The 15,349-nt window shown below is 37.7% G+C and overlaps 1 protein-coding gene across 1 annotated transcript in view; it reads left to right on the top strand.

Annotated features, from left to right (window-relative positions):
- RNF217 (ring finger protein 217) overlaps window positions 1-10,711 on the top strand; it is a 106,418-nt gene extending 95,707 nt beyond the window's left edge. The window contains exon 6 of the mRNA XM_081140979.1: window positions 1,179-10,711. Coding sequence (XP_080997105.1) covers window positions 1,179-1,252 — 74 coding nt within the window. The 3' untranslated portion in view covers window positions 1,253-10,711. The remainder of the gene's footprint in view (window positions 1-1,178) is intronic.
- Window positions 10,712-15,349: the final 4,638 nt, after the last annotated feature.

Here is a 15,349-nt window from a genome sequence, read left to right on the forward strand (position 1 = left end):
CACTTGCTCAGTCTATGGACACTTTGAACCATGAATCTTATGAAGCATCACTAACCCCTTTTGAATAGCAATATTAATACAACTAGTATTTTAGTGAAAGAGTCCAGTGACCTAGAACCGAGATTTTTCAGTTCTGAGTTCATGTTGGAGCATCAAAGAAAAGAGTCTCTGGTACACCTTTGGGTGTTTGGTTTGTTCTAGTGAAAGAATGCCCTGGGTGGAAAAAGATACCTTTGATGTGATAAGAACATATGCCCAACATATACTTGACAAATAGAAACTACCAGTGATTTGTATAATTTTATTCACACAAACATATTAGAGCATATTTTTTAAAACCGTGGTTTCTCAGACTCCAGCATGCTTTGTAATAACCTGGAGGACTGTTTAAAGCACAGGTTCTGATCCCTCCCCACAGTTTCTGATTCAGTGTGGAGGCAGGCTCCATGGATTTCTAGTTCTGAAAAGTTCTCAGGTGATGCTGATGCAGAGATCACATGTTGAGAATCATTGCTTTAGAGACTATTAAATACTATAGATATAGTTATCTCTGATGATTGTTTCACAGAGTAGATGGAATATTTTTTCTAAATAAAGTAACTTTTCATATGTAAAGTTCTATTTAGTAAGTAATTTGCATGTGTAGAACCAATAGAATTATAACTAACATTTAAGTTATTACAATGAGTCGGATTGTATGTTGTAGATACTGTTATTATCTACATTTTACAGTGAGGAAATTAAGGCTTCCTGGGCCAGTCATAAGTGGGAGAGCTGGGGATGAAACCTGACATTTGGCTCCACAGCCCCTGTTGTTCAGTAATACGTTATTCTGCCTGAAATTGAAGCATGAATATCATAGTGCACAAATGGTATAACAAGAGATAATAAAGAAGACTTAAACCTAAGGTTTGATATTTTGATAGAAAACATTATTCCATTTTCAAACAGGTATCATTGAGGTTGTTAAAGAGGGGAGAGAACTAAAGAAAAGTAATAAAGAATGAAATCTTGTAGAAGTAAATACACTTTGTAGCATAGTCTTCCCTCTCTTTGTTTTCATGTGTTGCTAAATTATGATTTCTTGTAAATCATTTGCAAAATAGAAAAATTTCAACTATATAAGCCTAAATGCCTCTCCTCCTAATGAGCTCTTTTTTTTTTTTTTTAACCCCTAGGTTTATTTGTATTTCCTATCTATTGCCTTTGTAAAAAACAGAGAAAACGATCACGGACAGGTATGCACTGGTGAAATGCAGATGATTTCATCTAACTGAGCTGGTCCGGGCGGGAGCTGCACAGAATGGCACACCCACCGGAGAGTCGTGTCTTTGAAACACACCGAGAGGAACCTTCTGCCATCTCGCGTCCCCTTGGTTCTCTGCAGGTGGCAATGCCGCTAGCTCCATTGCACTCCCCACATGGTGTCCTGTCCTGTCCTTAGGCTGATTGCTGCTTTCAAAAAATGGTCACTTTCACACACTATAAACATCTATATCATAATTCTGACCTTCTTCATGGGCCTTGGAAGAAATTATTTTAAATCAGAACCAGTTATCCTCAGAGCTGTCTGAGCATGCCTCTCCCGAGAATTGCTTGGACTGTCTGCACCTGAACCCTCCAGCCCATCTGGGAGATTTGGTGTGAACAGCTGAAGTCCTGCCTGTACCAACAAGCAGGGCCACTTTCAGACGAGAAAGGCTCACCATATGCCCGTTGGCATCTGTGGCCCAAGCAGTATAATTCCTTCATCCTTCAGATCCTATAATTGTTTAAAATCTCAGTGCCCAAAGGGAACTAATGAAACTAAATCAATGAAAAGAATCATGAGTTACTGAAGTGTATGCGTAGGGGTGTGAATGTGTGTGTATAAATATCTGTATTAAAACTTGACCCAGTAAGTAACCTTGTGCTTGTCAAGTTCCATGCCTCTACACTATTTTTCCACATTTTCATAGATATATTTAAAGATGATGGTTCCTTTGTGGGCATAATTTGGGAATGTACTGAATTAAAGTCGTTATAGACAACAGGCTATTTCAATGTTGACCCTTTCTATTTCTTGCTCTGTCCTTGTCTCTCTCTCTCTCTCTCTCTCTCTCTCTCTCTCTCTCTCACACACACACACACACACACACACACACAGAAATGTGTGCCTTGTCACCCCAAGGATTATCAAACTTTATAAACTGACAAAACTGATTGACTGGTTTTAGGAAATTCTCAAGATCTGAACATTCAGTCTTTTCATATTTCTTCATTTTACGAATAAATTCTTTAGGCAGAATTAGTTAATTAAATAGCAGGTTTGCTCTAGAGAAAACTGCATAAGCCTTTAAACAGATCCCTATTCTGCTAATTTTTTAGACAACTTGTAATTACAGATAATTCTGCTTTAAGACAAGGTATGGTTTTATTTACTACCCCACCCTCTTATCTCTTTCTCTCTTTTTAATTTTTCCCCAAGTTTTACTGGTTTTGAAGGAATTTTCTTATATTTACTGCTCATATACATAAAAATGTGTTGATATCTGCTTATGGAGGGGTAATTTTAAAATAAAACTTTTGTGTTTGTGGGTTTATCTAAAATATAAACTGCTCTTGGAGAAGGAAACCAAAAAAAAATGAAGGAAATATTTTCAGAAAGTTTTACCAAGCTTAGATGTCTTTAAAAATAAGAAAAGACCAAGTAACTAAATTATTTTATTCCTTTGTTTTCATCACAAAAGTTCATCAGCAGAAAGGAAGTAAAGACCCCCCAAGAAGCCTGAAGTGTTCACGTGTTTCCAAATTCTTAAAATTAGCTATCTGCATAGAGGTAGCATTAATTTAACAGCAACCTTGTGGGAATTGAAATGGATTATGTGCAGAAACATGCATTAACATGAATAGTGTCTTGTTGGACTCCAAAGTATAAGAACATTTATGATTTTTATTTGACCTAAAAAGTCCATGATAATGAGGTTTACTTGCATGGATAAACAAGACAGCGCATTTCCATTCTTTCTGAATGACACTCAGTAGCTATTCTATAGCCTCTGGATTAGACTATTTCCAGTTAGAGGAGGGCGTGCCCTTTATGGTTCTGTAATGGCATATTACTAAAGCATAACATGATACAAGAAAAAGTGATGTGCTTTTGTTTCACAAAATCATGTTTCCATTCATTCATCCATCCATCCATCCATTCATTCGACAAATATTTATTAAGTGCTTATTTTACATGCTCTAGTATTAAAACCAAGAGAATGAGAATTTCCACTCTAAATCCATGTAATTCTGTCATAAAGTGCTTGCTTTTTTGTAAATTTGTTTTTCCCAGACATAGGTGTTAGATAATATGTGAATATGATCATTTTAAATCTAGTGGATATATTTCCCTAGAAACATATGTGTATGTATATTATCCATATATTTATGTATGATATATATGTATACATATATACTATTTCCATAGATGCATATGAATACATATGCCACATACATATATACCAACTGGCTAAATAATATTCTCTCTGGTCTTAGATAATCTATTTTCTTAGGTGATTGTATCTGTTGCCTTTGGCCTACTCAGGGATTTTTATTTCTTTCTTTGAATAACTTATCTTTGGGAGATATTTTTCTATTATTTGGAAATGTTCCAATTTTCCAGTTACAAAGTGGTATCTTTTATCAGTGAAGGCTGTTTTATCCATGCTTGGGCAAGTATGCACTGTGTTGCACAGGATTTCCCATTTTCTATAGCATAGATTTTTTTTTTTTTTATATATAATGTATGTGTTTTTCCTCTTTAAAAGTTGTTACAGATTAGGCCTTTTCTTGTTGGTGACTTAAAATAATTATTTGTGATTTTTTTTTTAACTAAGTGGCATTAAGATCTTAAAAAGAGAGAAGGTAATAAAAAGGATTTTTATATGTTAGTGCCAACACTGAAGGTAAAACAATAATAATAACTTTTGGGATGAATTCTAAAAACTACTTTAGAGAAAGAAGCATACACATAAAATAAATGTCTTTCTATCCAAAGCTTGTCATTTTTATATGTTTTTATTGTAAATTTAATATATACCTTTTTAAAAAAATCAAACCATATAGAATTATAAAATACAAATTTCTCTGCTCAACCCACCCCTTATTTCCTAGGGGTAGCCACTGTTAATAATTTGGTATGTGTCCTTCCAGACACTTTCTACAAATATACAAATAAGTGTTTGTGTGTGTGTGTGTGTATCAGTTTTATACAAATAGAATAATAGCATTCTTACTGTCCTGGACTATTTTTCATTTTATTATGTATTGGTAGACACCTTTCCATAGGAGTTGAAATAGATTTACCTCATTCTTGTGTACCATGCTACATATCCCACTGTGGAGCTGTATTTAATTTATTAGTTAGTTCCCTATTGAAATCAAGATTGTTTTTACTTCTCTAATATAAAGCATCAGTGAAGAACCTTTACATAAACTGTTGTCAGTTTGTGTTAACATTTCCTAAGTTTTTAAATTTGGTTTTTGTAACATGTTTGTAAAAAACCTTAATGCATTTCCTGTGAATGAGATCATAGAGATAGTATATTTCAGATCTTTTTCTTGGAGAAAAAAATGATTATATATCAATGCGTAATTTTTAAAGAAAAGTACCTTTGGCAGGATAGTTTTACTCCTGCTTAGCCAAATAAATATCTTGCCAAAACATATAAAAGAAAATTAATCTTATTCTAATAAAAGTGAAATGTAATGAGATGTCTATGCAATGTCCAAGAAAGATGCATTGATATTTGGATGTCCTAGCTATAAAACTTGAGGGATTTAAGTGAAATAACCAAATTGATCATATTTGTTTCATTTTTTTTTTTGTAAACACTATCCATGTTCATGCATGTTGCTGCAACAAAGGAGCTTAATTATGCTGTTGTGAAAAGTAAGAAGCAATATCTTGGCAATTATGAACGGCCACAGTTACCTATAGAAAAAGAATTTAGATTGTGTGTAAGGTTTGGTGGTTTATTGGGATGTTTATAAATTGTGGAACTATGCGAAACCTTCCTTTTACAATGAATCCCAGCAGTTCCCTAGGAACCTCTGCATGTGGAGTTGACGAGAGGGGTCAAACCTTTGGGTACAAGCAACACCCTGTTGCCACCACCTTGATCTTCTGATAGGTGCCATTGTATCCTAAAGGTAGAACAGACAGGGAGACAATCAAAGATAATTAAACACCAGTCAGGGTACAACCTGATACCTTTAATTGTACTTTCTCCACAGTGGTATCAGGATTCAGCGGTTCCTGGCAGGAGATCCCCTGTCCTGTCACACCCGCCATCTCTTGAGTCCCTAGGCCCCCGCTGAGCCTTTATCTTTCAATCCTACCATCCAAATACCTGGCCCCTGCTGACCCCCCACCGCCAGCCTCATTTGTCTACTCCTCTGATACTCTAGCTCCTGTTCACTAAAAGACACGAGGAGGGACAGGAGGGGTGAAACCACGCTGTGGCAGGTGGGAAGCACCAGCGTGCCTTCCTGACCTTTGTCAAATTAGAGAACATCTGCCAAGACATCCGTCCCGCTTCTCCCTCGTTAAACAACTGCAGTTGTTTTTAGCGTTAGACTTTTGTGCTGCCTGTTAAGTTCATAATTTTTTTTAAAGTTAGTGGCCTAAACATTACTAATTGGTATCCTTCATTAAATACTTCAAAATTAAAAATAAAATTATGCCAAAAGCCATTTTAGATTTTAATTTTCTAAGTAAGCTGCCCATATGCCTTAATGTGAGTGTTCCCATTGGATTGTTTGCTTACCCTTTCATATTTGTAGCTGAAATCTATCCCAACTATGGAAAGTAATTTTTTCCTATGGTCAGCTTTATTGTTTTTGTGTTAATATCTATTATTAATATAGCCTTAAAATTCATTAATGCACTTTAAAATATTTGTGCCATTTAAGAAATTTGACAGAATTAAAGAAACTGATTACATTTATTTGAAGGAGGCAGTAGAATAACAGTGTTAGCAAATATGTGTCACTTCTTTAAATTTGGGGCACAATCTGAAGGTGAACATTTAAAATAAGTAAAATATACCTGAAAAAACTGTAGCCGAGTTTCTGAAATTAGAGTAATCCTAAAAATTGGTATCAGGAGCTCAAACATAGCAAGTAATTAATAAATGTTACCTAAAAACCATGTTGGAATGTTTGTTTAAAATATCAAGTTAATTTCAACTGCAAGTTTTAATGCCTTTTCGTATTTCATGAAATCTATAAAAGACATTCCACTGACTAGAAACAAAAGTAAATGAAAACTATCACCAATAGCCAGTTTGATAGTATTTGTTTTTCAAATCTTCATAACTTAATTATGACATTTTCCTACTATGGAAAATAAGTCCCAAAATCCCCTTTTTAATATGTATAACCACAATTATCACATTAATAAAATTGAAATAATTTTATAGAATCATTACGATACAGTCTGAACAAAAGCAGAGGCTCAAAAGTTGGGAACTGTTGAAGACTGTGAAATGTTACCTTTTGGGTGCAAACCAGTGATGCAAACCTTTAAAAGAGAAATGCAGTGGAACTCTTTGTGACTGTGGTTTTAAGGATAGAATAATACTCATTTCACAGCTAACAGTGTGTAGGACTTCCATTGTGTGTCACTGTTGTGAGGCTGGAAGTGTAGTGGACATTATCCAAATCCAAGAAGCAGAGAGTCACAGCAGTGTGGGACTTGTGATTATCCATTTGGCGCATTAGCTGAGGCCCTCAGATACCACATACATAGTGCCAATTTTAGAAGCATGTAGTTGTGCCTGTGACAAACTATATTCTTTTTTTTTTTTTTTTTTTTGGCTATAGAAGTTACTGTGTTTAGAATAACAAAATGGACATAACAGGCAATAAATTATTATTTTTTTAAAAACGCAAAAGATTGCCACTGCTCTTTCCCACTTCCTTTTAGCTTATAAAAGAAGTTTCATTAGGTATTCTTAACTCCACATCACCTAGATATACAGACTTATTACCATGGAAACTATTTTTTTTTCAGATCTATCCCACATTTTAGTTCCATCACTGATATTAAATGACTTCCTTTCCTACTTGTGAAGTGATACTCTCACACCTCTACATCAAGTTCCTGGCGGGGAGGGGGTTGTTTGCTTTTTTAGATTTCCTAGTTGTCTTGCTTTTTCCATGTGCAGTTCCCTTCCCATCTTTGCCAAATGTGGGATAAATTCTGTCTCACCATTAACTCCTTTGACTCCAGTGAAATCATATTCAAGGAAGGAAAGGACTTCATGATTTGGCAATGGTAGTAAACATAATACAAGGTTTACCTTGGCTTATTTTATCTGTAAGTTGAAATGTATCAGGAGTACCTGGGACAGAGTTGGAGAACCCTGCCCAGCTGTCTGACAAGAGTAAAATGAATGAGAAAATGTCAGTTGGGTCATAGAGCCTAAAATACTCTACAACCAAGCCCCAGAAATTGCTTCAGGAATACTGTAAGGTCAATATTGTGTTTGTATATTAGTTGAACAGAAAGTGTGTGTGGAGATTCATCCAAAATGGCCAAATGTATGGTTTATGGTCTTTGTTTTAGCAAAAAGTCCTACCGCTTGGACTTGGGGCTGCATTTATATAGTGTAGCGTTTGTATATAAGACTCAATGATGAGTTCATAATTAGAATTTTTGATCATCTAAAGTAGATTTCATGAACTCTTAACTGATATTAGCCCTATTCTGGAGAAACCATTTGTCATTTGCAAGTGTTCACCTTTTTCATTGATAAGATTTAGATACAAGCCACGCTCAAGATAGATTTCGTACATGATGTGGGAAAGTTCCAGGGAGAGTCAAACAGGTATTAAAGGGCCCATAAATTGCAAAAACAATGTCATTTCAGATTCTACCTTGCAGCTGGCAAGCTGTGTTACCTTGTCATGTCCCAGATGGGAAAATAGTCTCATTGATCCAGTAAATTCTTTAAAATATTTTTTCATTAACATATCCTGTGTCCAAATATACTTTCACTGTTCCATTAAGTAAATACTACCTAATATTTGATATATTATGCTTTATGTTCCTTTATAAAGAAAATTATAAATAAAGTATATGATTTTTTATCAGCTGACTACAAGCCCTTTTTCTAAGGCCCATTTTTTTAAAAGTTCCATATGACCATAGTTTACTTTTGACATTTAATCATTTTCATTATGATTAAAATTCTGTAGATGGTATTGAAAAAATGTAAACCAACCTTATAATTCATATGAAACCTGGAGTGGTAATTGATATATATCTATATAGATATAGATATCTAAATCCACTTACCTTGTCAAGGACAATCTGTTACAGATTTTTGATATGAAAATTAATTGGCAATCTTGTTGCTTATGAAAGCAATTACTAACTTAAGTAGTAAATTTTGAGAGATCACAAAAAAACTTTTATGTAGAAGGAATACAAAAACAGTAGCATTAAAATGATGTTATGTTAGCACATTATTTATTAAGATTCCCCAACAGTAAGTTGTTTTATTTCTATATTAAGCAAGATTGATTAGAAGACATTCATGAAACAAATATATTTATATGTATGTATACCTGCTGCAAAACTGCGTGAGAGTTAAATTATTCACCTCTTTTTTCACAAAGTGTAAATTGCTTAAAAAAAAAATGTTTTGATGTTTAATATATTGCTGTATATTCAGAAATTGCAGTTTTAAGGAACAATTGTCATTTCTCATTTGAATGATCAGAAAATATCCCATTTTAATTAAATTTCCATGAACAATAGCAAATGAGAAGAAAGTTTTTAAAAGAGGAATGACTTGTATTAGTAGTTGGAAGCAGATCTTGTCCATCATTTCATTATGTGTAAAATTTGTAGTCACTTTCCAAATAATGTCCTAATATTTTTATGCTTAAAATTAACCTAGTTGAAAAGAGATTTTCTTTACTCTTTCAGTGATATTGGAAAATATTTAATTTTATTTTTAACTTTTTTTACATTTCATTAGTCAAACTATTAACTTAGGTATTCATAAAACCATATGGAGGAAACCATTATGAATATATGCTTAAGAAAAAGGCAGGTAGAAATAATTTTTAAAAATATATCATGTAGAAATCCCCGAAAGAACATTGGAAAGGAAAGAACAGTCTGTTGAGATGAAAATGATGGACAGGAAGGAGTATTTAAGACCTTAATCAGCTTCTTATTGCCACATGATGATTGTGTGCTGTTGGTTCCATGAATTGTGCTTTTAACATAATGTCATTCCCCCATTTTAGTGTTTATACATTTATTACTGAAAAGAAAAGAAAAAATTGGTGAATAAAAGCTATGGAAACTGGATTTACCATTTTCCAATAGCATTAATGTATAGTTCCCTTTAACCTTTCCTATGGTGCTTTGTGTGATGAGAGTATATAACATTTATATATGTTATTGGTGCCTTATTTTTTTCACTTGACTTTATTTCTTATCTGAAGAGCCATATATTTTTTGTGAGTTTTCCCTGGTCCCTCTATTTAAGGCCTTGATGAGACAGTGTACCTTTAGGGATGTATATAGGCTGCATTTGCTTTCTTAATCCACTGTATTCTTTCTAGAACAGCAGGTTAGCCAATGTATTTTTCTTAAATTCATTGTTCATTTTTAAGCTAAAGTATAAAAAAGTATGAAACACCGTAAATTAAAACTGTTATCATTGAAACATTTTTAAACCACAACAAAAGAATGATGATTGTTAATGTTTAAAGCAGGAGTTGGAATGGCTACCAGTCTTTATCTATAGCTACTATTAGGACAAAATTACTTTGCAACAGGCATTAAAAATAAAAGTAATTAGATGGTACTTCAGGACTGTGACCAGTTCTCTACAGCCTGTCTTTGGCAATATGTGATCTGTCATTCACTCCCACACATGCTGAAAAACCGTGGTGTTTGCTATTTACATGGAGCTGTTCATTCACAGGGGGCTGTATGGACATCAGGACATTTTGTACAATATATTATTTTGCTCTTCTTGGTCTTGCCTTTTGTTTTGCTTTATACAAAATGCTACTTTCCTTGTATTCTTCATGTACCGTAGTATATAAGTCAGATTTTCATGATGAATGTATAATGAATTATTAAAATAAACCATGTGCTTAGAAAAGACAGACACAGGCTCTATGTGCAAATATGTGTAAATATTTGACACCAAAAAAATAAATAAATAATCTTCCTGCCAACAGATATGTCCTGCTGGACAGGACCTGGAAATTAACAGGTTTTTTTTTAAGCAGTGAAATTGAAAAATCTCTTACCTCAAGGATTTTCAGTGGACGTGTCCGTGTACCGCCCCTCCTTCGGAAACGCAGTGTCACTTGCTGCTGGCGGTAAAAGCACCCACGTCAGGCCACACAGATGTTAGGGGCAAGTCTTTCAAAATGGACACCTTGTGATATTTTGGAGTCTACTTTCGGACTTTGGAATGTCCCTACGGCCTTTTGCCGTGGTTGGGCTTGCCTTGTCATTGTTTTCGCTGGTGGTGTAGAATGGAGGGGTAACCTTCATTACCATATCCGATCTCGCGGGGGCAGAGCGCGGCCGGGCTGAGCTGCGCTGGTTGTCACTGTCCGCGCTTTGTACGGATGCTGGGGGCTGTGCTCCCACGATGTGTGCGACGCCGTCTAGCAATGCCTAATAAAAGTTCTTAAGAGAGAGGAATCTTGTCTTTTTTCCAATCGATTTGGACTTTAAAGGAATGAAAGGTAAAAGTTGACAGGGGTTAAGTTACAGGTCTTGAGGACAGTTCTGAGGTCTGTGGCAGCGTCTCTCTGTCTGGTCTCCCTGGAAAATGGCCAGGGGGGTGTTTCACCCTGGGGCTAGGAGCCGAAACAGACCGGGTCGAGATGTTATCTTTATCCCCCCAAGGCCCAGACGGTGGGGTTAGGAGGTCCCAGCCGCAGCATGCTGCCTCGGGGCTGTTGGTCATCCAAGGGGAAAGGCTAGGTCTCTCAGGAATGAGTATGTACACACACACACACACACACACACACACATACATACATACATACATACACACACACACAGAGAGGCAGAGATGATTTCTAGAACTAGGATTTAAACCTAAATTTAATCAGTCATAAGGACCCTGGATTTTAATATCTTCAATCATTGGATTTAGGGCCCACTTTCATCTGGTATGACCTTGTTAGGGGTTAAATTGTGTCCCTCCAAAATGCGTATGTTAAAGTCCTGACCCCCCAGAACCTTACTTAGCATGTGACTATTTGGAGATGGGGTCTTTAAAGAGGTAATTAAGTCAAATTGAGATGGTATCAGTGGGTCCTAATCCAATACAAAAAAAAATTGGAGCCCTGGTCAGGCGGCTCATTTAATTGGAACATCATCGCATACACCAAAAAGGTTGCGGGTTCGATTCCAGGTCAGGGTCTTACTGTTGTAACTAGCTAGTTATTAATAATAGAAAAGGAAGGAAAGGGAAGGCCAGGCATAAGAATGGTCATCTGGGCAGCTTCCCCAGGGAGCTGTAACTTAACACGCCCCAGGAAACCACCAGTCCATTCCCTGAAAATCACTGGGGGAAGGAGAGGATGGGCACATGTGCAGCAAAGTTGGGGTGATATAGGGAGGTGCTTGTCTGTCAGTCTAACCTGGGAACAAAGATCTTTGGCTAGGAGGGTGGACCCCAAGGCAAGCCTGCAGAAACTTGGGAATACATAATCCCCAGACAGAGGAAGCCTCTCTACTGTTCCCTGCTTTGGCCCCTGCTTCCTTGCACTCGCTTGCTGCATGACGGGTGCTAGCCCACCGTATGGCCCTAGAAGCTGCCTGGCCCGTGGCCATGCGAACCCCACACACGGTGGGCCGCAGCTGGGAACGCAAACTACCCAAGCCAGATGGTAGACTTCATTGGACTCTAATATGGAGCAGAAACTCTGCGCAGGAGCTTTAATCCTGGCCCTGCTGATGACAAAATGGGACTTTTTCCATGGTGGGACAGAGGGAGATGGGACCCTAAAGGGGGACTCCCGTAATGTTCCCTCATCAGTGAAGCGTTCCACAGCACCCCACCCTCCCACGGGGACCTCGGAAACATCTGGCTCCTGTGGCACCCCAAGAAGCCCACTCCCTCCAGCAGCCGGTGGGGACACAGAGGACACCCAACCGATAACAAGGGCACGTACCTAAGTTTCAGGTTGTGTACAGAAGGCAACTGATTGATGTTTCTCTCTCACGTTGATGTTTCTCTCTCTCCCTCTCTCTGAACATGTCCTTCAGTGAGGGTTAAAAAACAAAAACTGAAGCAGCGTGATGCCTCTGCTGGCTGTGAGGAGATCCCCCTGGGGGTGACCACACTGAACGAGCGCACTCAGTCTCGGTTAAATTTTAACTTCAGATAAACAATAATTTTAGTATATGTATGTCTCAGATGTTTTATTTCTAGGAAATATATATAATCAGGCATGACAGACATAACATAGACAACGGACACAGAGAGACAAGGCTGCAAATCTCGGCTCTGCTGTTCAGCTCAGGGAACTGGCACAGGTTACCTAACCTCCCTCTAAAAGTAGAATCCACTCACCTGGAAGGGCTGTTGTAGGATTAAATGCCTGTTATGTCAGTAACTGGAGCAGCATCTGACACACAGTGAACAATGGCCTAACATATTTTTGAAGGAATGAACACTCCCCTCTTCCCTATGTGGAATTCTCCGGAAGACTGGGACAGTTTCCAGCCATCCCTAAGGCAAGACCTAAGACAGACCACAGCACAGTCTGGGGAACATAGCGCGCTTCCATTTGAAAACTTACTACACAGTCGCTGTTCCCCAGGATGACCTAGTTCTAGGATGCAGGGGAATTCTTCTCAAAGACCCACAGCCAATTTGACACGGGCACTGTTTTCCTCCTAGAGAAATGTGCCACTGCTCGTGACGGTGCTGTGGCACCAACCTCTTATATTAAAATAGGAAAGACACTAACTTTTCCAGCCCTATTTCCACATGGGTTGCATTGAAGGGGAAAGCACACTCCTCCTTGTGACAGTGATCCTAACTAATTTAAATGAGACTAAAAAGTTATACAATAGCAATATAGGCAACTCTCATTTTATTAGAAAATCAATTGAGCGGCATATTTATTTCCTAGGGCTGGGGTGAAATTTTTCTGTTTTCTTTTACAGTATGCCTTTTTTGTTTAACCCCTTGGTAATAGAGAAAAACATCTGAAAAGTGCATCATTTGTAGATAAAGGCTATTTCTGTTCAGGAATGAAAATTATTATAAAAGAGAGTTATTTTCTTAATGCTACTTTTGTACCTAGGAATTTTGCTCTTGACTTGCATTCCTAACCAAGAAACTTATATCACAGAGATCACTGACTAAAGGCCCGAGTCCTATTGCCTGCTCATAGGTGCTGTGGCCTTGGACCAGGTGTTCAGTCCTCTGTAGCCAAGTTTCCTTCCCTTGATATGGGGAAACCAGCTCCCTAATGTACCATAACATATGCAATGAACAGTAATATGTAATAAAATTAAACTACAGCGATTAAAAACTTCTTATACAATTTAATAAAGTTAAATTTTGCTTTAACAACTGCGCAATGGGAATACTGCGGATACTGTGGCTACTGCTCATACAGGAGGCCCTAAGTAGTATTCAGTGAATGGAAACTCCCTTCTCCTTTCCCTCAAGCGAATCGCTCTTGACCCTGAGAATGTCATTAACAATCGCTGGGTTGTAATTGTGACCCACCCACCCCCAATTAACATGCATCTGATTCTGGTCATTAAACTTTGAACTAACACATATTGGCTTGCCAAATTAGAATTTGGGGCTGCCAAGTTAGACGCAATTACAAACTTGAAGACATTCTAAGACTTGTTCCTCTTAGGCCATCCACTATAGAAATTGGGCATGGGAAGTGCGAGTGTCGGGACAGCCCCAGAAATCACCCGGGCATTCCATGAAGGAGATTGGATCATTTCCCCCTGAACCAGCAGCACAGAGGCTCTTTCAACACCCAGAAATAGATCTCCCATTGAGCCTCTGTTCATCTCCTCTGACCATAAAAAGCAGCTGGCCCTGCAGGAAAGACTGGCGGCTGCAATTAACTCCAGGAGGCCATGGGCTGGAATCCTGAGCAGCAAGAATAAAGCTGCTCGAGGACTTCTGGAGTCATGTTGCTAGCTCATTGCTAGAACCATTCAGGCCTCTGAGGAGTAAATCTGTGAAGTAAACACCACACACACCACTGCAAAACGCCCAGTAACCACCAGAGGCACTCAGAATCGTTGTTCTCAGAGTTCCTTTGGTTGACTGCTTATCAAATATATACTATATGGATTAAATACTGAGGGCGTTTTGTTAAATGAAAAGTATTTAAAAGGATTGATTGATACTTTGTCTTTAAGTTTATTTCAGAATTAGACTAAGTAATTATGAAAATAGAAAGCAGAATCAGATTTTTTTTTAAGGCCACCTCAGGCAATAAGAGTTTTCTGTTGGAACAGTTTGCACGTCACTGCTGAACAATTACCACGTCATTAGGAAGCAGCTTCAAACATCTCTCATATACTTGCTAAGAGCCCTCTGCAAACGCATTAATGAAGGCCTGGGAAACTGCAGTAACTTAATTCACTAGGCATGTGTCCAGGAGCAGAACTGGAAAGTATCAAATGCAACCAAATGACCCTGTGAAACCTATTTCCAGATGCAACTCAACTTGATGCTGTTACTCTTAAATAAACCAAAGCCCCAAATCATTAACCCCAAATTTCTTTGAGGCTGAACAAATGTGTTTAAAGCTATAGGTGGACAATTTTATTATAAAATTCAAGCTCTTTGCATAATACTTCTATTTTATCTAAAATTTGTTTTATGAAAAAAAATGAATGTTTCTCATGAATGTGGGCTCTGCTATGGTGATGTAAACCCCCCAGCAGCTGATCTCACCCTGCTGCAGACAAGTATAAAAACCCACTACCTGAAGAGGTTGAGAATAAACAAGACTAGGCAGACTACAGTGGGGAGTCCAACCTGCAGAAGCGCCCACCATGGTGGTAAGGGCCTCAGTTTCCCTCCAATGATTTGCCTCGAAGGCACAGTTTTAGAGGGCACAGCTGCTAGAATTCCAGGAGAACCCTCTGCCATCTCACCGGCCTTCAGGACCAGAGAAAAAAGACAGGACAAGAGGGGAGTTGTGGAGGGGAGATTGGGTTATGCATAGAAATTCTTCGGTTAATCTTTCTCCCCACCCCCCCTTCTTCCCTCTGAGATTCGTCAGTCTGATCCATGCTTTCATGTCATTGAATCATTTCTGTTTTTCAGTT

This window comes from Miniopterus schreibersii (assembly GCF_964146895.1).
Source record: "Miniopterus schreibersii genome assembly, chromosome: 6".
In the NCBI taxonomy this organism is placed as follows: Eukaryota; Metazoa; Chordata; class Mammalia; order Chiroptera; family Miniopteridae; genus Miniopterus; species Miniopterus schreibersii.